We start from the raw sequence: 25,957 nt of genomic DNA on the forward strand, positions 1-25,957 counted from the left end.
TAAAAAAACTGAATTATTCACTGTGTAAGCAGAAATTGAGATCTATGTTTATCAAATTTAATTAAAAAACAACAACTGCCAACTGAATTTACAGGAAATCTACCATTTGCTTTTATGCATTATGAACCAAACATACCTTGAGAATGTTGTAGCTACACTCATGCAGAAACATATCTTGTTCCTCCCTGAACTGAGTAGTTTTGCTGAAAAAACAATTATAAAATTATGATAATAAGGCTCTGTCCCTTCTGTGACCACTAGGCGCTCTCCTCTTACCCTAAATATGCACTGCTCCAGCCTTGTCCTGCCCAGCATAAGCCAAGAACATTATAATCACTGTATTGTCCCTGACAGGCAGAAGTAATAAATCTCTGCATCATCCCCCAGCTGCTGTGCATGAGTCATCAAGCTCAGGTTTATAAGTCCAATCTGGACAATTCAGGCAACTCTTATCTACAGAGCCAATCTGCACCCAGCTTTTCCATGGTTCTGAATTTTATAATTGTTTTCTGAGCAAAACCACTCAGTTCAGGGATTAAACAAGATATGCTTCATCAGTGCAGCTACAACATTCTCAAGGTATGTTTGGTTCACATTGCATAAAAACAAATTCTAAATTTCCTTTAATACACTTTTTCTTTTCTTTTATAACAGTCATTACTTAAGGTAATTTCTGTCTTACCTTAAATCTGACTGTAATTGTGCATAAATGTGTGGTCATATCTAACACATGATGGTAACTGTCAAGCGTGCCCCTGCAATGCACATCCAAAGTCGCAGGCGCACACGTGCCCCTCTCTGTGGCGCCTACTCCCCCCAGCATCACTCACCTCTCCATGAGTGATGGAAAGGTGAGTGATGCTAGGGGGGACCGGGCGCCACAGAGAGGTGCACGGTTGTGCCTGCAACCCTGGATGTGGGTCACAGGAGCACCCATGACAATTTCCATCATGTGTTAAATATGACCACAGATTTATGCGCAATTACAGTGCACGTGAATTTAAATTTAAAGGGCCAGTGGACCACTGATTGGCGCTGGCCACTTCCCGGATTTTTCTAAAAGCCAGCCTCTTCCAGCAATATTCCTGTGTATTGATCTCCCGTTGTGACCCTAAACCTGTTCCCATTTAGGATCCTCCGCTGCCATCCTTGACCTTCTGCCTCTGACCCTCAACCTATGCTGCCTGTCTTGACCTCCTGCCTGTTCACGACCACAAACTTGCCTTCTGATTCTGTACCTCGCCTTGGCTGCCACAGCGGACAAAGTCGCACCTGTGGAACGACTTGGTGGTACCACGCAGCAGCAAGACCAGCCCGCTTTGCAATGGGCTCTGGTGAAAACTGGTTGCCACTTAGATTCTGGTCCCAGGTGTCAGCTTGTGTCATTATCCGTGGAGGTCCAGGGGGTCCACTACCCACTAATGCCTGACAGAAGCTAGTGGTTCACAGCAAAACCCATTGTTCTTTTGGATTTTGCCAACATGGCCATCAATTTTTTAAGGGAAATGTGAATGCGCTGATTTTTTCTCAGTGTCATTTGTTACAATGTCTCCATACATATAACGAAGGCAGGGACACGTTCTTAAAGGGATGCCCCACCAAACACTGAAGTTTGCAATGTGCCTGTCATGTCTGCGCCTGCTGTCTCCTCTAACCGTGCTGGTAGGATTAGGAGACACTGAATTTATTATCTTTCTGCTGTGTGAACTAGGTCCTATGCTGTCTGACCTGATGTCTGCCACTCCCATCACTGAGTCTGTCTTGCAAGAGTTAACTCTGTGATCTGTAATTGTTGCTCCTTCCACCTGTGGCAGGGCTGAGTTCCCTATAAGTCTCCAGTGTTGCTTTGACTCCTTGGTCAAACTGATATCTTGCTGTGTGTCTAGCTCTCTTGTATTTCTGATTTCTGACTTCTGGTTTCTGAATTCTTGCCTGTTTATTGACTAGTCTATTTGGATTGTGATTTGGTTATTGATATTCCCCGCTGTTGCCGACTCAGATTGTTTACCTCGCCTTATTGTGTTTGTTTGTCTGTTTTGTTACGTGTTCACACCTTACCCAGGGAGGGAACGCCACCCAGTTATTGGCCTCCGTTTAGGGGGGACCCAATAAGTATGTAGAGACAGATTGGGGGTCTCAGTGTCAGGGCTCACTGTCCTTGTTTGAGTCCTGCCATTACAGTGCCCCATTTTCTCAGTTAGTTTCTCAGTTTCTCACCTGCTATTTTTGTTTCAAACAGTTTAAATCTTCACTTGTCTCCTGATCACCAGAGTCTGTAGCTTGTACTTGCATTTTTTTCTTGTCTTAATGTAATGTATGTGAACCCCTTACTGACCATGCAATTAATGGTGCCCAATAAATAAATATTAACAATAATATTACATTACAAGCCATGGATGGGTTTTTGCCAGTGCACAAGATAGTCTTATTTCCAAGAGATCTGGTCATATTTCCCTGTGCTATGAGTGATAAACCCAAAAAAAGCTGAGTGGCAACTTCAGGGTAAAGGTTAAAAAACACATATTTTATTCATAAAAGCATTATGTCATGCAAATTAACCCACACAAAATCAAGGTTTTATTAAAAATTATGATTAAAAAGCATTGTCTTTATCCTTAAATGGATTCCTTCCATATCTACAATGTTACAAAAATCAGTTGGAAAATTATATGTAACTCATCTGATGTGAATCCAATTACACTAAGTCACGCAAATTAGGATATACTTGTATTTCCCTGCCTCCTTGTTCCTGATTGTCAGGCTATGATATTCTGCTGTATGGAGAGCTCTCCATTGGGGAATTAAAGTCATGTGACCCGGATGACATCATTAAAGGTCCTGCTACAACTGCAACATCTACATCATGTATGTATCTGATCACACAGACTAGCACTAAACTCTGACATATAGCTATTAAATGGATCTTTACACACTGGTTTGTTTTCTTGCTGCCTGTCAGTCCTACTTTGATGCAAGTCTGAGGAGGAAAACAGCCCACATTTAACAAAAGTAGTGCAAACTGCACTTTGTGCAGTTTGCCTGTAGAGGGTGCAGTGTGTGACAGATTCATTAAATGTGTTGCATGTTCTTCATTAATATGCTGCTCCCTGCACTGCTTTGGCAGAATGCACCAACTTTTTTTGGTGCACCTTTAACATAGGGTGTGTGACAAACTTCTGTCGGTCTCTGCATTATAAAAGTGGTGCACGATCCGACTGTGCACCGGAACGCTCCTTTAAGTGCAGAATTTTGTGTGGGGTATGGTGCAGCCGTGATACAAATGTGTCGGGGACACTTTGTAAATACATGTACAAACAGTTTGCACTGGAAACATTGTGCAAAGTCAGACAGAAAAGCTTTAATAAATGTGGGCCTGTGGGTGCATGAAAAATAGCTGATGCATCCCACTGCGGACAGTTTTTCCTGATTGCTTTATTGCATCACACTCGGACTGAACACTCAATGAACTATGAAAATCTCTGATCACATTCTGTCCAAAATCTAATCCCTATCTGATCAAACTCATGCGATTTAAAGGGAGCCTGTCAGGGTCGGACCGGGGGGCCTAGGGCCCACCAGTGAAATAGATTCTGGGGGCCCACCTACCGATGACATCCCCGGGTAACACCGCAGCATTTAACTTGCCTTTGGGGGGTCTCTCCCCCACAAGGCCCCCCCTGCACCGTTTTCGGGGGGCGCTGATTGTTGCTATGGCAGCCCTGCAAACGGAGGAACCTGCAATAGCTTCAGCAGGGCCAGATTAAGGGTCCCAGCAGTATGGAGCACCTCATTTAGGACAAGCCCCCGCCAGCTTGGCAGCCGTTGCGGGGCCCCTCTCAAAACAATATTTGTAACGAGATACCAGATACTTAGACTACATTCACATGAACGTATGCCCGCTGTCCAGTGCTGGTGAGGAGGAGGGATGTACACTGCACAAACTGGGAAGGTAGGACATCTTTTCCTTGTGCACGGAGAGGTATCATGCCACACATGTTGGGTCATATATGGGGACATATATATGACCGCAAGCTTGCGGCCTCCTATACACCCCATGGACGGTCATGTAAATGTGGCCTTATACTGTTTCAAATATCACCCCAAGCTCTAGAGATTTTAGAAATATTTAGTTTTAGATAGGTAGGAATTTATAAACCAATCGGTAACTAAACCAATTCCAATTTTGGTCCATGACAAACCAAAAAATACTCCCGCTATACTATTACCAAACAATGATACTACAATAGGCAGTCCCTAATTAAGAACAACCAACTTACAGATGACCCCTAGTTACAAAATGACCTCTGGATGTTGGTAATTTACTGTACTTTTGCCTTAGACTACAATAAACATCTGTTATCTAATGTGTCAGAAATGAAGCTTTAATCCTGGTTCGTATGACAACTCAACATTTTTAAAGTACAATTGCCACAGAGACCAAAATAAATGCAGCTGGGGTTACAATGATATAGTATACAACTTACATACAAATTCAACTTAAGAACAAACCTGCAGAATCTATCTTGAGACTGCCTGTACTGTTACCAATTAAAACTATGACAAGACCAGTATTCCAAACAATAGCGCAACAATTTCCAAATAATCCCTCCAAACTGCGACCCACAGCATCACCACAACATGAAGAGAATACCTACCTACAGATAATGAAGACAAGACTCTATACACAGACCGGTATTACCAATAATTTACCACATATAAACTCCATTTACTGATGAACTTTACCACCATATTGTTATTATACAAACACCACCGAGCATAGGACAATATCACTAATGATACCTCTGTACAAGGCCCAAATAATAACATTACATCCTCATTATCACTTCTACATAATTACTAAATAATACTGCGATACTATATGATAACCTACACACAGAGCAGTACATACCAGTATATAGTGACATTGTCACAGTGCAGGTGGTAGCTGAGAGGAGGACACTGTGTAAGTTGAAGTCTGTTCTGGAGAATAGCTCCCATCCCTTGCATGAGACTGTGGTGGCATTGGGGAGCACCTTCAGTGACCGACTGCTTCACCCCAAATATGAAAGGGAGCGTTATTGTAAGTCATTCCTCCCCGCTGCCATCAGGCTGTTCAACAAACAAGGCCCAAACAGAAGTAACCTGTGCCCCCCACCTAACCAGTCCCTGCAAGTCCCATCCACAGACTAAACATCAAACTGTCGGTCTCTTTTTTGTCTTTTTATCCCCCTTTTCTTTTTGTTCATTTATCCCTAATATTATTGTTGCCATAGTTTGTACTTCACTCTGTACTCTCTCTGCTGTTGTAACACTGTGAATTTCCCCACTGTGGGACTAATAAAGGATTATCTTATCTTATCTTATCTTATATAGCAGTAGATACCAGTCCTGCACAGAGGCTGCAGTGTCATCCAATCACTTACAGGTGACGTCCCTGATGCCGTCTCCTCCCTTCTGTCTGATCTTCCAGGAGATTTCTTCCATCCATGACTTTCTGCAGGTTTATAAAACAGACATGGTCGGCATCATCCTATATAAACCTCACACCTGACCCTCACATACACAACTGACCACACTGTGCCCCCGCGTATATCATATATACCCCTCACACCACAACTTCTGCAAAATCCACAAAAAACGGCACCACCCACAGCTCCTTACACCAAAGTATAAAAAAGTTATTAGCGCCAGAAGATGGCAAAATCCCCCAAGAAATTTTTGTACAGGAGGTTTTAATTTTTTTAAATGTATGAAAACATTATAAAACCTATATAAATTTCTTATCCCCTAATCACACAGACCCAAAGGATAAAGTAGACATGTCATTTGGGCCGCACAGTGAAATCCGTAAAATCCAAGCTCACAAGAAAACGTCACAAATGCGTTTTTTTTACCAATTTCTCTGCATTTGGAATTTTTTCCCCGCTTCCCAGTACACGGCATGGAATATGAAATACCAACATTTTGAAGTGTAATTTGTTACGCAGAAAATAAGCCATAGCACAGCTCTGTACATGGAAAAATAAAAAAGTTACAGATTTTTGAAGGTGGGGAGTGAAAAATGAAAACGCAAAAACAAACGAAAAAAAAAGGGCTACGGTGTGTCAACCATTTTATATATTGGGCCTTAAATAATTTATAAATATACTGGTACCCCCCATAAAGAATTATTGAATATACTGCCCCCCATAATTAATGAATATACTGCCCCCCATAATTAATACATATACTGCCCCCATAATTAATGAATATGCTGCCCCCCCATAATTAATACATATACTGCCCCCATAATTAATGAATATGCTCCCCCCATGATAATTGAATATAATGTCCCCCATAATGTATTATTAATAATATTATAATTAATTATTGTATATATTCGGCCCCCGGACCCCACCATCTTTTACTGCTGTTAATAAAATAAAAAAATCTTGCACTCACCTCTGGCTCCCGCGTCTCCTTTCTTCTTCCTGCGACCAGACAGGAAAGGATACGTGGTCGCGTGGTGACGTCATCACGCGGCCGCGCATCCAAGTTCAAAGAGCGATGTGCGCCGGGGTTGTCTTCCGGCCACATCGCTCTAGTAATAGTGCTCGAGCGGCCGGAAATGGCCGCATCGAGCACTAGAGTATCGTGGGCAGGAGCTACCTGTCCGGATGGACGGAGGCTCCTGCCTTACTGCTGCTTGTCGGCCGGGGGCATTGGTGGCACCGAGAAGATTATCATTGGCGCTATTGCAGCGCCAAGCCGGGGCCTCTGCAAAATAGTCCCTGTCACGGCTCTGGTGCTCCAATAGCGCCAATCCAGCTCTGGGTGACTGGGACAGGGGCCCACCGGGGAATACCCCGGTCCCCCACCAGGCCAGTCCGAGCCTGGAGCCTGTCATCAGAAATCAGCCTAATAAACCACTACCAGTATGTTGTCTAGAAGTTTTAGATCTTCTGGATCTTTGTCCTTCATGACCCAGTATGGTTCCATCATCCAAAAAATCTACAGTGAAATCTAATTTGGTTGCAAAAAAAGTCAAGGAGGCGGAGTTTACCACTGAAGTGAATCTCTCCCTTCTTCTGAATGCCTCCTCCCCTGTGTTGGGCATCTTGCACTGGGTTTCTGGAGATCTGTTTAGTGATGTCGCCAGGTGAAGGACCATCAATTACAGTGATGGAGGCTTTCTGAGGAAGAGAGAGCTTGAATTCAATGTTCAAGTCTCTGCCTACATGACTTTATACAACTTATTTACATCTCACTTCAAAGTTGATTTTCTGGATGATGCCACCACACTCGGTCATTAAAGAAACATGTTCTAGAATGTGTTCAGCGGCTTGACAACATTCTGGAAGTGGTTGATTAGGTCAGGTTGCCTTTAAATTAGCAAAGTTGTACGATTTTTGAACACCATTTTTGGCTAAGAGACCTAAAGTTTTTATGTATTTTGTGTTTATTAAAACAGACTGCTGTAAAGAAAAACCTAATTTCTGAATTCTCCAATTCTGATTTCAGCTTGCATAGAAGCTGAAGGACTGTATAGAAAACAGCTGTATGAAACTAACATTGAGGACATGTGCTTGCTCTGGCTGCTAAACTTTTTAGGTTAATTACATAAGAAGTAAAATATGTTGTCTTTGATTTCTCTTGGGGTAGGGTACTGAACTGAACCGTACAGTCACCAACAGAAGAGTGCCCTTGACGCAGGTTTAGCAGTGCAGTATCAGTATCAGAGTTTGGGGTCAGTAAACCCCCTGGACCACCGCAGGAGATGGTACTTGCCAACACCTGGGACCAGAGTCTAAGTGGCACCTGATCTTCACCAGATCCTGCTGAAAAGCGTGATGGACTTGCTGCAGCAGGGTGCCACCAGGTCGTTCCACAGGTGCGACTAGCCCACGGTGGCAGTCAAGGTTGTGGTACAGAATCAGCGTTAAGGCTCTCGGACGGGTACAGGCAGGTAGTCAGGGCTGGCGGCAGGGGTGCAGAGGTCAGAGATCAAGTTCAGGGTCGGCGACAGGAGATCAAGGCAAGGCAGGCACAGAAACGCAGGGAACAAGGCAAGGAAGCTTTTTCGTAGGCAATGAGCTTAAAGATCCAGTGGGTAATGATGGGAACCGCCGGTCATTATGGAAACCCGGAAGTGGCCAGCGCCAATCTAGGGAGCTGGGACTCGCGCGCAACCTAGCCTGGATGGGAGCCAGCTCTTGGAGTGGTAAGTGATGGCCGGGAGGGGGGGGGGGGGCGCCGCGCCGTGAAGAGGGGCAAGGGTCTTCCCACGATCTGTGACATGGATCACGGGGGCACCTGGACACTTAGTAGAAGATGGTCAATGCCGTTACCTTAAAAACGGACCAGATTTCTGCAAGGAATGCTGTGAGAGTAGCCATGACTGGATCGTCCCTGTCCCAGAAAGGAGGAGCCCAAGCCAGAGCCTTCCCAGAGAGGAGGCTGATGATGAATGCCACCTTAGCCCATTCTGTGACAGATTGAAATGGCATATGTTAAATGTGAAGAGAGCACTGATTGATAAAGCCCCTGCACAACTTGAGATTTCCATCTCAAATGTGCCCCAAAGTCTTTCTCTGTTTCTAAAATAAAGGGCAATACTTTTAAACTGCACGCGAAGCAGCACTTCTGCTTTTTCTTGTTGTCAAATTGGGAACATAGGATTGACAGCTGCTCACCCCCACTATGAAATACAGACCAGATTGGCCTATAAAGGGGTACTAGCTCATCTCTTTATGTGACTTATTCTGACCATGATGTGATTTGTATTCTGCATTTTTTAGTAGGGCCATTTGATTTTCTGCTCCCTTAATCTAATTGATGGATACATAGCTGCTGTAACTCTTCTGCTTCCCTCTCCATAAAACTTCAATTAAATTCTACAGCTTAGCTTCTGTCATTGGAAATTCATTGGAGGTTGAACCTTTTTTTTGGAAAAGAGATCATGAAAGGAGCAAAGTAAATCAAATAAAGATGGATGAGGTTTTTGTAAAAGTAATTATATTATAAAATACCCGACCAATAAAAGCTGATGATACCGGCATCCATAAACCTAGCACCAAGTTTTAAACTTTGTTGCTGCACAATCATCGATCTTATGAAGTATTACACATTTGAAATCGATTATTTGAGATTTACGAGGATTCACAGAGACATAAAGAACCATAATTTTTTTTTTTTTGTAACATCACCCATTTAAGAAACCCTCATAGCAAATTTACAGTGCTTCAATTTACTTATTTTTGGAATTTTTCATTATGGCTAAGTTTGTTCAGGATGAAATAATACTTTTCATATTATGCATATAGTTTAACATATATTAACATATTTCACTAATTACTATTATGATCACAGTGAGATCAGTTCTCGTTTCCAACCTTTACACAAATAATCAATCCTAATTTTAGCTGTTTCTCGAGGGGAAAGCTTTTTACGCATTACACTATATAATAAGCACCTTTCTTGCTGTACATACTGCACATTGAGCTTTTTGAATGCCATTGCCTCTGTCTTTTTACACATGTCCATAGATTTAAAGTAAGGAATTTATTTTTGACAATTTTGATTTAGACATTGATTTTATCCTATTTACCATTTTCTTAGTGTAGTTACGTAATGAGTCAGGGTCTTTCTAGTTGTTGCTCCTTAGTTTTTCTTATTCTCAAGTCCATCTTACTACTTTCTTTGGTATAACTATTTTTTCTGTACTTCTTTCAAAAGTAATATTTAAGAATCTTTGACTTCGACAGAATCAAAAATAACTATCAAGTCTTAATCCTCTGGATAAACAGATGGTATATCAATGTATCATTATGAGTCCAACATAAAACTCTCAACAATTATAGGAATTGAAGGATCCATATTACTAGATTAGTGATGCACCCCTTTAAAGTAGCCCTCTAGGTCCCCCACTTTGCAAAGAAGTGCAACTCAGTTCATTAGGAGAGCAGGTAAGAATAGTTAAAGGAAACCGACCATAAGAAATCTACCTATTAAGGTAGATCCGATGGTAAGTGGCTAGTAATGTGCTTAACCCTAATCTATTTTTACCTACTCCTTAAATATTTCCTAAACAAAACTACATTTTATCTAGGTAATATGCTAATTATCGGGAGAGGCTACTGGGGTGTGGTGTAGCCTCTCCAGGCAGTGGGAGCTAAGGCTACTCCACACCCCAGTAGCCTCTACTGATAATTAGCATATTAGATAGATAAAGTGTAGTTTAGTTTAGGAAGTATTTTAGGATTAGATAAAATAGTTTAGGGCTTAGCATATTACTAGTCACCTGCCATCAGATCTAGGTTAATAGTTAGGCTTCCTTTAATGCATTGCAGTACGGAATACCCTTGTTATTCTTTGGATCAGCGATTATAATCTTATGTCAATACATAACATCCTTAGATTTTCCATATGTTTCATTAAATTTTCATCCTTCATATAACATTTCATGTCCAATTTTGCAGACTGATAAAATGCATCTCGATGATGGATCACAAGTAGAGATGAGCGAGCACTAAAATGCTCGGGTACTCGTTATTCGAGACGAACTTTTCCCGATGCTCGAGTGCTCGTCTCGAATAACGAGCCCCATTGAAGTCAATGGGAGACTCGAGCATTTTTCAAGGGGACCAAGGCTCTGCACAGGGAAGCTTGGCCAAACACCTGGGAACCTCAGAAAAGGATGGAAACACCACGGAAATGGACAGGAAACAGCAGGGGCAGCATGCATGGATGCCTCTGAGGCTGCTTAATCGCACCATTATGCCAAAATTATGGGCAACAGCATGGCCATGACAGAGTGACAGAATGAAGCTAGATAGCATCTAAAACATCCAATAATTGACCCTGACACTATAGGGGACGGCACGCAGAGGCAGCGGCAGCAGGCTAGAGAGTGTCATGGCGACATACCCTAAATGGACTCAGGCTTCAAACCAATGGGTGGCAGAGAGGAACCAAAGGAGGTGAGCAAGAAGCGCTCAAATAATATTGTTACATGATAAAAGTTTGCCAGTATATTTTGTTGATTACACAGCAGGGTGGCGACAAAGTTAACATGGAAGCCATGAAAACAACCCAAAATTCTGCCTGACACAGCTCGTTTGATAAGGGGACCATGTATGGAGGCAGTGAACTAGTAGTAGATTAAAGGTGCTGCAGTTAAAACTATGTTAGTTGGATCTTGGCATGGAGCTGGCGCTCCGCTGCCAGGCGAGCTTTCGCCAATCCAAGCCCCTGTCTCTAGGCTACTCCCCAAACAGCACTTCTAAGAACCTTTTGTATAAGATCAAGTGTAGTAGCGTTCTTATAAGTTTGGGATATGGCGGGTGAGGGGAATGTAAACAGATGTGCAAGAAGCGCTGAAATAATATCGGTAAATGATAAAAGTTTGCCAGTATATTTTGGGGATTACACAGCAGGGTGGCGACAAAGTTAACAAGTTTGATGTGGAATGCCCTGTAATAGCTCTTGGGCGGTTTGCCTTTTATCGCCTAGGCTCAGCAGTTTGAGCACCGCCTGCTGTCGCTTAGCGACGGCACTGCTGCTGTGCCTAGAGCTACCGACTGATGGCGCCATGGCCACGGATGGTAATTCGGAGGAGGAGGAGGTGGAGGAGGGGTGGGTGGAGGAGGAGGTATAGTAGGCCTTTGAGACCTGGACCGAGGTAGGCCCCGCAATCCTCGGCGTCGGCAGTATATGACCAGCCCCAGGGTCAGACTCGGTCCCAGCCTGCACCAAGTTAAGTGTAGTAGCGTTCTTATAAGTTTGGGATATGGCGGATGAGGGGAATGTAAACAGATGCGCAAGAAGCGCTGAAATAATATCCCTAAATGGTAAAAGTTTGCCAGTATATTTTGTGGATAACACAGCAGGGTGGCGACAAAGTTAACAACTTTGATGTGGAATCCATGAAAACAACCCAAATTTGTACCTGACACACCTCGTTTGATAAGGGGACGATGTATGGAGGCAGCTATATGGACGACTTTTGGAGGTAGCAATGGAGACAACGTGTGGAGGCTGCTATGGAGACAATTTAATTTGGATAGTGCCTGTATGTGGCAGTCCAAAAAAGTTTTCAAACCAGAGGAGCAGGTAGGTGGCCCTCCAGAAAAATGGAATAGATTGAGTGCCTGTATGTGGCAGTCCAAAAAAGTTTTCAAACCAGAGGAGCAGGTAGGTGGCCCTCCAGAAAAATGAAATAGATTGAGTGCCTGTATGTGGCAGTCCAAAAAAGTTTTCAAACCAGAGGAGCAGGTAGGTGGCCCTCCAGAAAAATAAAATAGATTGAGTGCCTGTATGTGGCAGTCCAAAAAAGTTTTCAAACCAGAGGAGCAGGTAGGTGGCCCTCCAGAAAAATGGAATAGATTGAGTGCCTGTATGTGGCAGTCCAAAAAAGTTTTCAAACCAGAGGAGCAGGTAGGTGGCCCTCCAGAAAAATTAAATAGATTGAGTGCCTGTATGTGGCAGTCCAAAAAAGTTTTCAAACCAGAGGAGCAGGTAGGTGGCCCTCCAGAAAAATTAAATAGATTGAGTGCCTGTATGTGGCAGTCCAAAAAAGTTTTCAAACCAGAGGAGCAGGTAGGTGGCCCTCCAGAAAAATTGAATAGATTGAGTGCCTGTATGTGGCACTCCCAAAAATTGTTTAAAACAGAGGACCGGGTAGGTGGCCCTCCAGAAAAATTAAATGCATAAAGTACTATAGCTAGAGCCAGTGGGCCCTGTCAAAAAATAGCCAGTTTCCTCTGCTTTAGTGTACAAAGAGGAGGAGAAGGAGGAAAATGAGGAGGAGGAGGAGTGCATAAATTATTCAGGTTGAGCTTCCTTCACCTGGTGGAGATTGGAAATTATGAGAAATCCAGGCTTTATTCATCTTAATAAGCGTCAGCCTGTCAGCGCTGTCAGTCGACAGGCGTGTACGCTTATCGGTGATGATGCCACCAGCTGCACTGAAAACCCGCTCGGACAAGACGCTAGCGGCAGGGCAGGCAAGAACCTCCAAGGCGTACAGCGCCAGTTCGTGCCACATGTCCAGCTTTGAAACCCAGTAGTTGTAGGGAGCTGTGTGATCATTTAGGACGATGGTATGGTCAGCTACGTACTCCCTCACCATCTTTCTGTAAAGATCAGCCCTACTCTGCCGAGACTGGGGACAGGTGACAGTGTCTTGCTGGGGTGACATAAAGCTGGCAAAAGCCTTGTAAAGCGTACCCTTGCCAGTGCTGGACAAGCTGCCTGCTCGCCTACTCTCCCTCGCTACTTGTCCCGCAGAACTACGCACTCTGCTGCTAGCGCTGTCAGAAGGGAAATACTGTTTCAGCTTGTGCACCAGGGCCTGCTGGTATTCATGCATTCTCACACTCCTTTCCTCTCCAGGGATGAGAGTGGAAAGATTTTGCTTGTACCGTGGGTCCAGGAGAGTGAATACCCAGTAATCGGTGCTGGAATAAATTCTTTGAACGCGAGGGTCACGGGATAGGCAGCCTAGCATGAAATCTGCCATATGCGCCAGAGTCCCAACGCGCAAGAATTCACTCCCCTCACTGGCCTGACTGTCTATTTCCTCCTCCTCCAACTCCTCCAACTCCTCTTCTTCTGCCCATACACGCTGAACAGTGAAGGTCTGAGCAATGCTCCCCTCTTGTGTCTCGCCAACATTCTCCTCCTCTTCCTCCTCATCCTCCTCCACCTCCTCCGATATGCGCTGAGAAACAGACCTGAGGGTGCTTTGGCTATCAACAAGGGAATCTTCTTCCCCCGTCTATTGTGACGAGCGCAAAGCTTCCGACTTCATGCTGATCAGAGAGTTTTTCAACAGGCCAAGCAGCGGGATGGTGAGGCTGATGATGGCGGCATCGCCACTGACCATCTGTGTTGACTCCTCAAAGTTACTCAGCACCTGACAGATATCAGACATCCACGTCCACTCCTCATTGTAGACTTGAGGAAGCTGACTGACCTGACTACCAGTTCTGGTGGAAGTTGACATCTGGCAGTCTACAATCGCTCTGCGCTGCTGGTAAACTCTGGATAACATGGTTAATGTTGAATTCCACCTCGTGGGCACGTCGCACAACAGTCGGTGAGCGGGCAGTTGGAGGCGGCGCTGCGCTGCCCTGAGAGTGGCAGCATCTGTGCTGGACTTCCTGAAATGCGCACAGATGCGGCGCACCTTCGTGTGCAAATCTGACAGATTGGGGTATGTCTTGAGGAAACGCTGAACTATCAGATTTAACACATGGGCCAGGCATGGCACATGTGTCAGTCTGCCGAGTTGCAGAGCCGCCACCAGGTTACGGCCGTTGTCACACACAACCATGCCTGGCTTCAGGTGCCAGCCACAGATCAGTCTGCGCCGTGATGCCCTGTAATAGTTCTTGGGCGGTGTGCCTTTTATCGCCTAGGCTCAGCAGTTTGAGCACCGCCGGCACTGCTGCTGTGCCTAGAGCTAGCGACTGATGGCGCCATGCCCACGGATGGTAGTTCGGAGGAGGAGGTGGAGGAGGGGTGGTAGGAGGAGGAGGCATAGTAGGCCTTTGAGACCTGGACCGAGGTAGGCCCCGCAATCCTCGGCGTCGGCAGTATATGACCAGCCCCAGGGTCAGACTCGGTCCCAGCCTCCACCAAGTTAACCCAATGTGCCGTCAGCGATATATAGTGGCCCTGCCCGGCAGCACTCGTCCACGTGTCCGTGGTCAGGTGGACCTTGTCAGAAACGGCGTTGGTCAGGGCACGGATGATGTTGTCTGACACGTGCTGGTGCAGGGCTGGGACGGCACATCGGGAAAAGTAGTGGCGGCTGGGGACCGAATACCGAGGGGCGGCCGCCGCCATGAGGTTGCGAAAGGCCTCGGTCTCTACTAGCCTATAGGGCAGCATCTCCAGGCTAAGCAATCTGGAGATGTGGACATTAAGGGCTTGGGCATGCGGGTGGGTTGCACTATATTTTCTTTTCCGCTCCAGCGTCTGGGGTATGGAGAGCTGAACGCTGGTGGATGCTGTGGAGGATCGTGGAGGCGACGATGGGGTTTTTGTGCCAGGGTCCTGGGCAGGGGGCTGACTATCAGCTGACACAGGGGAAGGAGCAGTGGTGTGCACGGCCGGAGGTGAACGGGCTTGGTGCCACTGATTTGGGTGTTTAGCATTCATATGCCTGCGCATACTGGTGGTAGTTAAGCTAGTAGTGGTGGAACCCCTGCTGATCCTGGTTTGGCAAAGGTTGCACACCACAGTCCGTCGGTCATCCGGTGTTTCCTTAAAGAACCTCCAGACTTCTGAAAATCTAGCCCTCGCCGCGGGAGCCCTCGCCACGGGAGCTTCACTACGTGACACATTTGGCGCTGATGCACCTGCTCTGGCCCTGCCTCTCCGTCTGGCCCCACCACTGCCTCTTCCAACCTGTTCTGCTATAGGACTCTCCTCCGTCTCTGAAGCACTGTGTTCACCCGGCCTCTCAACCCAGCTTGGGTCTGTCACCTCATCATCCTCCGATCCCTCAGTCTGCTCCCCCCTCGGACTTCCTGCCATGACAACAACTTCACCACTGTCTGACAACCGTGTCTCCTCATCGTCGGACACCTCTTTACACACTTCTTCCACTACGTCAAGAAGGTCATCATCACCCACAGACTGCGACTGGTGGAAAACCTGGGCATCGGAAAATTGCTCAGCAGCAACCGGACAAGTGGTTTGTGACTGTGGGAAGGGTCCAGAAAACAGTTCCTCAGAGTATGCCGGTTCAAATGCCAAATTTTCCTGGGAGGGGGCAGACTGGGGGGGAGGAGGCTTAGGTGCAGGAGCTGGAGGAGTGCCGATTTCGGTGACATGGGTGGACTGCGTGGAAGACTGACTGGTGGACAAATTGCTCGAAGCATTGTCGGCAATCCACGACATCACCTGTTCGCACTGTTCTGGCCTCAACAGTGCTCTACCACGAGTCCCAGTAACTTGAGACATGATGAACCTAGGGAGTGTACCTCTGCGGCGTTCCCCTGCTCCCTCATCAGCAGGTGGTGTCTCACCCCACCCAGGACCACGGCCTCTGACCCCTGCAGTAGATGGACGCCCACGTCCCCGCCCTCGTCCTCGTCCTCTACCCCTAGCCCTCGGGTTAAACATTTTGAAAATGAAAGTTATATAACTTTAATTTTTTTTTTAACTTTTTTTTGTTTTTTTGTGTTTTTTAGTTTTTTTTTGTGTTTTTTAGTTTTTAAAACCAAACAATGCTATCCTATTGCTATGGCTATTTTCTATCCAAGTATGAAAGCACACTGCTATGCCAGATGAGATGACGCTGAGTTATGAAAAAATAAACGTAAAATAAAAAGGAAATGGCAGACTGTGCCTAATTGAAATCCAACCCCTAATAAATTATCCCACTTCGGTCTTTGCCATGGATATGTGCGTCTCTAAGCGCTAAACACAGCTGTCGCAAGTCTCACTCCAAATTCCTCACAATTGGCTGGTATATGCACTGCAGCAAGGACAGCCACCAGCAGATCAACCAGAAATAAAATATATATAACGCTATTGTAGGCGTAAGTAAGCCGTTTGGATTCTCCTTTGGCTATTTTCTAGCCAAGTATGAAAGCACACTGATGAGATGACGCTGAGTTATGAAAAAATAAACGTAAAATAAAAAGGAAATGGCAGACTGTGCCTAATTGAAATCCAACCCCTAATAAATTTTCCCACTTCGGTCTTTGCCATGGATATGTGCGTTACTAAGCGCTAAACACAGCGGTCGCAAGTCTCACTCCAAATTCCTCACAATTGGCTAGTATATGCACTGCAGCAAGGACAGCCACCAGCAGATCAACCAGAAATAAAATATATATAACGCTATTGTAGGCGTAAGTAAGCCGTTTGGATTCTCCTTTGGCTATTTTCTAGCCAAGTATGAAAGCGCACTGATGAGATGACGCTGAGTTATGAAAAAATAAACGTAAAATAAAAAGAAACTGCCAGACTGTGCCTAATTGAAATCAAACCCCTAATAAATTTTCCCACGTTGGTGTTTGAGGTGGATATGTGTGTCACTAAGAGCTAAACACAACGGTAGCAAGTCCCCCTGCAAATTCCTCACAATATGGTACTAGCTGCACTACTAGTGCCAGCAAGCCCAGCCACAAGCAAACAAAAAAAAAAAAGTATAAAGTTATTGTAGCCCTAAGAAGGGCTGTTGGGTTCTTGTTGAATCACTCCTGCCTAACACTATTCTAATAGAACACCCTAACGCTTTCCCTGACCAGCAGCAGCTCTCTCCCTAGCGGCATCCAGACACAGAATGACCCGAGCAGCGCGGGCAGCGGCTAGTCTATCCCAGGGTCACCTGATCTGGCCAGCCAATCACTGCTATCGACGTGTAAGGGTACCACGTCATGCTGGGTGGAGTGCAGAGTCTCCTGGCTTGTGATTGGCTCTGTTTCTGGCCGCCAAAAAGCAAAACGGCGGGAGCTGCCATTTTCTCGAGCGGGCGAAGTATTCGTCCGAGCAACGAGCAGTTTCGAGTACGCTAATGCTCGAACAAGCATCAAGCTCGGACGAGTATGTTCGCTCATCTCTAATCACAAGTTAATAATGAAGGCTGAGAGCCGTTTCAATGAGAGTGGATCTGGTTTCTCCATCCAAGGACTTTCAAATGACTCTAAGCTTCTAATTCCAGTATTAATAATGTGTTTATTTGTCTACATCAGTATTATTTCAGGTAATGTCATGATTTTCACCATTATTGCAGCAAATCCTAGACTTTGTATCCCTATGTATACTTTCCTAATGAACCTTTCAGCAGCTGATATCATCTATGCTTCTAATATTCTGCCCAAATTGATGACTATATTGGTCACCAAAAACAATGCAGTCACTTTTATAGGCTGTGTGGCCCAGATGTATATCTACTTAGCCATGACGTGCACTGAGGTTCTTTTGCTGGCGTATGACCGATATGTGGCCATCTGCCACCCACTGCAGTACTTTCTCCTTATGAGTATGAGACATTGTGCTGGACTCGCAACAACCGCATGGACCTTTAGCTTTCTTATATCTATCGGCCATTGTTGTGCTTATCTCCAAACAGTCCTTCTGCGGCTCCCATCTCATTAACCATTTCTATTGTGACATTGCACCTCTGTTAAAACTGACCTGCAGCAATACATTTGATGTAGAAATCATGAATTATATCGAAGGTGTGCTTGTCACTTTCAATGCTTTTGTGTTCACAATTATTTCTTACTTGTTTATTATCTCCTCTATTCTGAAAATAAAATCCTCCGAAGGTCGTCATAAAGCGTTTTCTACCTGTTCCTCTCACCTGACAAGCGTCATTATTTTCTATGGGACTTTATTTGTTTTGTACATGAGGCCCTCATCCAGTTATTCACCTGAAAGAGACAAATTTTTTTCTCTTTTATCTGGGGTGCTTATTCCTATACTAAATCCTGTTATTTATAGTTTTAAAAATCGGGAATTTAAAATTGGTTTTATGATTCTTACCAACAAAATGTCATACAAGAGATAGTAAAAAGACTGACTAATTCACTGACTTATTTTTTAAAAAAAAATGTATTTCAAGGATATCTACCATTTGTTTTAATGCATTATGAACCAAACATACCTTGAGAATGCTGTATCTACACTGACGCAGAGACATATCTTGTTTAATCCCTGATCTGAGTGGTAGTTCTAAAAACACAAGAATAAAATTATGATAAGGAGGCTCTGTCCCTCCTGTGGCTGCCCCTGCGCTTCTCCTCACCCTAAATATGCACTGCTTCAGCCTTGTCTTGCCTAACATAAGTCAAAAACATTGTATTCACTTTGTTGTCCCTGACAGGCAGAAGTAATCAATCACTGCACTATCCCCAGCTGCTTTTCAGGAGTCATCCAGCTCAGGTTGATTATTCTTGTCTGGACAGTTCATGCAGCTCTTTTATGTACGGAAGCCAGTCTGCACCCAGCTTTCCCATGGTCCTAAATTTTATAAAGTTTTTTTTGTACAAAATCACTCGATTAAGCACGATATGTTTCTACAATGCAGCTACAGCATTCTCAAGGTATGTTTGCTTCATAATGCATCAAATGGTAGGTTTCCTTTAATACAACTTATTGTATATAAAACACATTACTTACGGTCATTTCAGTCTTCACCTTCTAAAATCTGACTGTAATTGTGCATAAATGTGTGGTCATATATATAAAATTCAACATAGGCAGGGATAGGTTCTTAAAGGTATGGCCCACCATACACTGAAGTTTCCAATGTTCCACCGTGTTCCGTGTGTTTCTCTCACCTGCTATTTTTGTTGCAAACAGTTTAAATCTTCCTTCAGTGACATATTTTCCCTTCTTCCTCAGCATTGAGTCTATGGTGTTTTTTTTGTATTAGATGTGTTATAACGATTCCATAGATTGTGCCATGAATAGAGTAACAGAAGTCCACTAGTCAAGAGGGAAACATTGCCTTAAAATTTAATTTGCGCTCAATGATCATTTAACAATGGGTTATTTTACATTTCTGTATATGTTCATTTTATTTCTGTATGTAAGCCATATCCTCCTTTTTCTCTTCCCGTTTTCTAAAACTTAACATGGACAAAACAGAACTCATAATCTTTCCTCCCTTTAACACATCCCTCCCACCAGACCTAACCATCACAATTAATGGTTCCACACTCTCTCCTGTGCCTAGTTGCTGTCTGCTGCCTCGGAGTCATCTATTACTCTGCCTTATCTCTCACATCCGCCCCTTCCTCACTCCAGAGTCTACAAAAATTACTAGGCCATGCCCTTATCATTTCCTGCTTGGACTAATGCAACAGTAGTTCTTCTATATGGTCAGTGTTCTTGTCTGAGGTATCCCAGCTAACTCTCTAACATTTCTCCAATCCATCCTAAACTCTGCTGCCCAGCTAATCCATCTGTCTCCTTGATTCTCTTCTGCCTCTCCTCTGTGTTAGTTTTCCACTGGTTACCCATTTCACAGCAAATTCAGTTTAAAATACTAACCATGACCTACAAAGCCATCCACAACCTGTCCCCTCCATATGTCTCTGAACTCATCAACCAATACTGTTCCATACGTAATCTCCGTTCCTCACAGGCCTTCAGCCTCACTCTACTACCATCCGCTCTTCTCACAACTGTCTTAAGGACTTCTTCTGTGCATCTCCCATACTCTGGAACTCTCTACCCAAATGTGTCTGGCTGTCCCACACTTTCCAAACCTGCAGACAAAACCTAAAAACCCACCTGTTCAGGATGGCCTACAACACACAATAACTGCACTGCTCTGCTCCCTTACCTCATGTCTCCATCTATCCTCCCATGTAGATTGAGCCCTCATGGGCAGGGTTCTTCTCCCACTTGACTCCTGACCACTGTAGATTTGTATATTGTAGTTGTATATTGTAATTGTTCTTGTTTTAATGTAATGTATGTGAACCATGGAATTAAGTGCCTAGTGCACAAGATAGTCCCATTTCCAAGGCATCTGGTGATACTCTGCTAGTAATGAGTAATAAATCCAAAAGCTGAGTGGCAACTTCAGTGTACAGTCATGGCCATAAGTTTTGAGAATTATACAAATGTTAATTTTTACAAAATCTACTGCATCAGCTTTTATAATGGCAATTTGCATATATTCCAGAATGTTATAAAGAGTGATCAGCAATTAATTGCAAAGTTAATATTTGCTTAGAAAATGAACTTTTTCCCCAAAACACATTTCAACTTCATTGCAGGCCTGCATTAAAAGGAGCAGCTAACATCGCTTCAGTGATTGCTCCAGTAACACAGGTGTGGGTGTTGATGAGGACAGGGCTGGAGATCAATCTGTCATGATTAAGTAAGAATCCCACCACTGGACATTTAAAAGGAGGCTGGTGCTTGGCATCATTGTTTCACTTCTGTTAACCATGGTTATCTCTAAAATAACACATGCAGTCATCATTGCACTGCACAAGACTGGCCTAACAGGGAAGAGTATCGCAGCTAGAAAGATTGCACCACAGTCAACAATGTATCGCATAATCAAGGAATTCGAGGAGAGAGGTTCCATTGTTGCCAAAAAGGCTCCAGGGCACTCAAGAAGCACCAGCAAGCGCCATGTCTTAAAAGTGTTTCAGCTTCAGGATCAGGCTACCAGCAGTGCAGAGTTTGTTCAGGAATGGCAGCAGGCAGAGACTCTTGGAGCAAGGCCTGGAGTCAAGTAGGACAGCAAAGAAGCCATTTTACTCCAGAAAAAAAACATCAGGGACAGACTGATATTCTGGAAAAGGTACAGGGAGTGGACTGCTGAGGACTGGGGTCAAGTCATTTTCTCTGATGAATCCCCTTTCCGATTGTTTGGAACATCTGGAAAACAGCTTGTTCGGAGAAGACAAGGTAAGCGATACCACCAGTCTTGTCTCATGCCAACTGTAAAGCATCCTGCAACCATTCATGCGTGGGGTTGCTTCTTAGCCAAGGGAATCGACTCTCTCACAGTCTTGCCTAAAAACACATCAATGAATAAAGAATGGTACCAGAATGTCCTCCAACAGTAATAATGCCTTTTCCAGCCTGATGGTGCACCTTGCAATAAAGGAAAGGTGATAATAAATGGCTCAGGGAAAAAAAAAACATAGAGATTTTGGGTCCATGGCCTGGAAACTCCCCAGATCTTAATCCCATTGAGAATTTGTGGTCAATCATCAAGATGGGTGGACAAACAAAAACCAACAAATTGTGACAAAATGCAAGCATTGACTGTGCAAGAATGGACTGCTATCAGTCAGGATTTGGTCCAGAAGTTGATTAAAAGCTGCCAGGGAGAATTGCAGAGGTCCTGAAGAAGAAGGGTCAACACTGCAAATATTGACTTGCTGCATTAACTCATTCTAACTGTCAATAAAAGCTTTTGTTACTCATAATATGATTGCACTTGTATTTCTGTATGTGATAGTGTGTGACAGATTCATCAAATGTGTTGCATGTCCTTCATGAATATGCTTCCCCCCTGCACTGCTTTGGCTGAATGCACCAACTTTTTTGGTGCACCCTTAACATGGGGCGTGTGACACACTTCTTTCGGTCTGTTCATGATAAAAGTGGTGCACGATCCAACTGTGCACCAGAACGCCCCTTTCAGTGCAAAATTTTGTGACGGGTATGCTGCAGCCGTGGTACAAATGTGTCGGGGACACTTTATAAATATATGTACAAGCAGTTTGCACTAAAAACATTGTGTAAAGTCAGACAGAAAAGCTTTAATAAATGTGGGCCTGGGGGTGCATAAAAAATAACTGATGCATCCCACTGCGGACAGTTTTTCCTGTCCAAGTTTCCAGGAAGTATAGGTGAAAGACAATTTGTGCGCCCCCCCAAAAAAATAAGACGCATTATTGCATCACACTCAAACTAAACACTGAATGAACTTTGAAAAACTCTGATCACACTCTGCCCAAAATCTGATCAAACTCACACAATTTTAAAAGGAGTCTGTCATCAGAAATCAACCTAATAAACCAGTACCAGTATGTTGTCTAGAAGTTTTACATCTTCCGGATCATGTTTCTTTCATGGCCCAGCATGGTTCCATCATTCAAAAAAACTACTTTAAAGTGAAATGTAAATTGGTTGTATAAAGTCAAGGAGGCGGAGTTTACCACTGAAGTGAATCTCTCCCTGATTCTGAATGCCTCCTAACCTGGGATTGGTATCTTGCACTGGGCTTCCGGAGATCTGTTTATTGATGTCTCCAGGTGCAGGATCATCAATTACAGTGATGGAGGCTTTCTGAGGAAGAGAGAGCTTGAATTCAGTGTTAAGTAGTCTCTGCCTACTTGACTTTATAAAAATAATTTACATCTCACTTCAATGTTGATTTTCTGGATGATGCCACCACACTCGGTCATAAAAGAAACATGTGCTGGAAGGTGTTCAGCTCTTGACAACATTCTGGTAGGGGTTTAATAGGTCAGGTTCTCTTTAAATGAGCAAAGTTGTACGATTTTGAACATTGTTTGTGGGCAAGAGGCCTAAGGTTTTTATCTATTTATTGTTTATAAAATATATAGAAATGCAATATCACACTCTGCTGTAAAGAAAAATCTAATAATCCCACTCCATCAATGTACAAAATTCTGATTTCTAAATTCTCCAATTCTGATTTCGGCTTCCAAATACTAATGCAAAAGACTCTAAAGAAAACATCTGCATGTAACTATCTTTGAGGATGTGTGCTTGCTCTGGCTGCTAAACTTTTTAGGTTAATTACTTAGAAATAAAATATGTTGTCTTTGATTTCTCTTGGGGATTTTTTTTCTCACCACTTGCTGTATAAATGATGATTGGAGAGCTGGGGCTGTTACAGCCTCTGAACTTGGTACACACAACTGCCTTGTGTATTCTTAGCTTTCTGCACTAGTACAGGTAAGCCTTATTCTGCAAATGTTTTACATGCATACAGAATATTACCTTGATCCAGTCCAATAGCTATTGTTATATCATAAAAAAACTTTTGAAATTTGGACATAAAATAAGTAATATACGGCACATGGAATTTGACACAGTTCTATGCAACAGGATATTTTCATCTTTAGCCAAGGACACAGGGGCCAACATCATTACGTCATTACAAGAAAGTGGTTATGACACTTGTTGTAAGTTAAGGAAATATCCACACAGGTGAATTTTTTGCTTAAGTATTTGGGACCTACAGGAGAAAATTGTAATAGAAAGACTACTTTTAGGAGCCATTACTGAATTTGTGTTGCAAAGAGTCTGATATAAGTGTGTCACACAAAAAAAAGTTGGTGCACACTGTCGGAGCAGTGCAGGGGGTGCCGGATTCATGAAGAACAGGTGTCAGAAATCCTGAATCTGGCAGCCTCTGCACTTAGTACAGACTGCACTGTTATTGATAAATGTAGGACAATGTTTCCAGTATTCAAATTTCTCCCAGAATACCTGGTAAGCCATGGATATTCCACATTGATTCTGCAATGTACATCTCATCTTAAAACACTTGGGGGGGGGGGGGTTAATATTTTTCTTGGCACCCGATTTTAGCTCAGCCTTATTGTATTTGGTGCATCATAAGAAACACAAATGAGAGTCAGAAATGACAATCTACATTCATAAAGGGGCTTTAAGTTGGTAGACTTTTTGTTGGTCTTATTGTGTGCCAAAAATTCTGTCAGAAAAAGTGTCTGGAAAGAACAGACTGTAATTATATGTGCTTTTTTTTTGCGGATTTCTATTGTTTGTTGAGCTTTTTTGAAGCATCGGACTTGATGTTAGGTCTGATGCCATTTCAAGGAAAAATCTTTATCAAATCCCCATTACGATGAAGATTCCATGAAGATTTCATGCAGATTTTCAGAGGACTATGGACTCCAATCTAAAATATCACACACAAAACACACAAAACCTCAGAAGTAAAGTCACTTGATCATTACTTTATTTTATGCTTCGCACAATTTTCACAGTGAAACAAAAATGGCCTTTATTACTTTTGCCAAATCCCATTAATGTGTCTTTATTACGCTGCAGATTTTCAACAACAAGATCCACCCATAAAATCTACAGGTAACCTTTAATGTGTACAGTTATACTGCAGGTTTCTTACATGTGGATATGTAGAGTATATGCTGTATAAATGCAACTAGAAATTTAAAGATTACCATCATGTAGACAAAATGCGTATCAGAAAACTATATTTTATTTCATGGAAAACCATTACTTTAATCATTTTAGTAAATCATCTCGGTAGTCTTCCTATGCTGGGTAGGATTCTACTTATTATCATCTTTAAAATGAAACGAGAAGCTCAACACAATGTTTCGGAATTCTCCATCCTTGGTTTGTCGGAAAAAATGGAACTTCATTTGCCAATTTTTGTAACAATTCTGCTTTTATATATTCTCATTATTTTTGGGAATTTGACCATCATTGCGGTCATCTGGGGTAACTCTCATTTACACTCTCCTATGTATATATTGTTGCTGAATCTCTCTCTTATTGACATTGCTTACACATCCAATATTCTGCCGAAGCTGTTGAATATACTTCTCACTGAGAAAAAGATGATTTCATTTGTGGGGTGTATGACTCAGTTGTACTTCTTCATTGCCTTGGCTAGCATAGAGGTGATCTTACTTGCAGCCATGGCATATGATCGCTATGTGGCGATCTGTCAGCCCCTTCGATATTCCTCTCTAATGAGCCTGAAATATTGTATCAGACTTGCAATATCTGCATGGACCATTGGTCTTCTGGATCCAACAGGACACATTTCCCTTGTATCTAAATTATCTTTCTGTTCCTCTCATCGTATTGATCATTTTTTCTGTGACCTCTCACCTCTTCTTAAGATTTCATGCAGTGACACCTATAACGTCGAGATGATGAATTATATTGTTGGAAGTCTTTTAACCCTTTCTACATTCTTGCTTACATTGATCTCTTATGCTTTCATTATTTTTACTATAATAAAGATTAAATCTGCGGAAGGACGATATAAAGCCTTTTCTACTTGTTCTTCCCATCTTACATGTATAAGTATTTTTTATGGGACCATAATTTGCTTGTACATGAGACCAGCATCTAGTTATTACCCAGAACAAGATAAGTTTTTTTCCCTTTTATATATTGTTTTGGTTCCATTGTTGAATCCTATAATCTACAGCCTAAAAAATCATGATTTTAAAGATGGGGTTAGCAAAATAATACACAAGTTGACTTTATAATCTGTTAATCTAAGGCTTAGTATGTATACTCAGATGTGGCCATCCATAAAGAAGACCTTTCATCTCCTCCACCAACTCGGGCTCTTTGCATTCTTTATTTATTGTTCTTCACTGATTTTGGCACTGTTTGACTTTTTGCATTCACCTCAATCCATCCGTACTATTAGTTTTAGCATCAAATATATCAATTAGGGTCCCTTCTGTGAAAATAGTGATGCCAGGCTGCCTTGTCAAAC

At 43.2% G+C, this 25,957-nt stretch overlaps 1 protein-coding gene and 1 pseudogene across 1 annotated transcript; both read left to right on the forward strand.

The window, feature by feature from the left end:
- The first annotated feature begins 17,574 nt into the window (after positions 1-17,574).
- LOC140105465 (olfactory receptor 5A2-like) lies at positions 17,575-18,511 on the forward strand (annotated as a pseudogene).
- A 6,277-nt stretch (positions 18,512-24,788) lies between these two features.
- Positions 24,789-25,721, forward strand: LOC140105466 (olfactory receptor 5AR1-like). The gene has a single exon (XM_072129419.1). The coding sequence runs from the start codon at positions 24,789-24,791 to the stop codon at positions 25,719-25,721; it is 933 nt and encodes a 310-aa protein (XP_071985520.1).
- The last annotated feature ends 236 nt before the right edge of the window (positions 25,722-25,957 follow it).

The sequence above is a fragment of the Engystomops pustulosus genome, chromosome 11, assembly GCF_040894005.1.
Source record: "Engystomops pustulosus chromosome 11, aEngPut4.maternal, whole genome shotgun sequence".
Taxonomy (NCBI): Eukaryota; Metazoa; Chordata; class Amphibia; order Anura; family Leptodactylidae; genus Engystomops; species Engystomops pustulosus.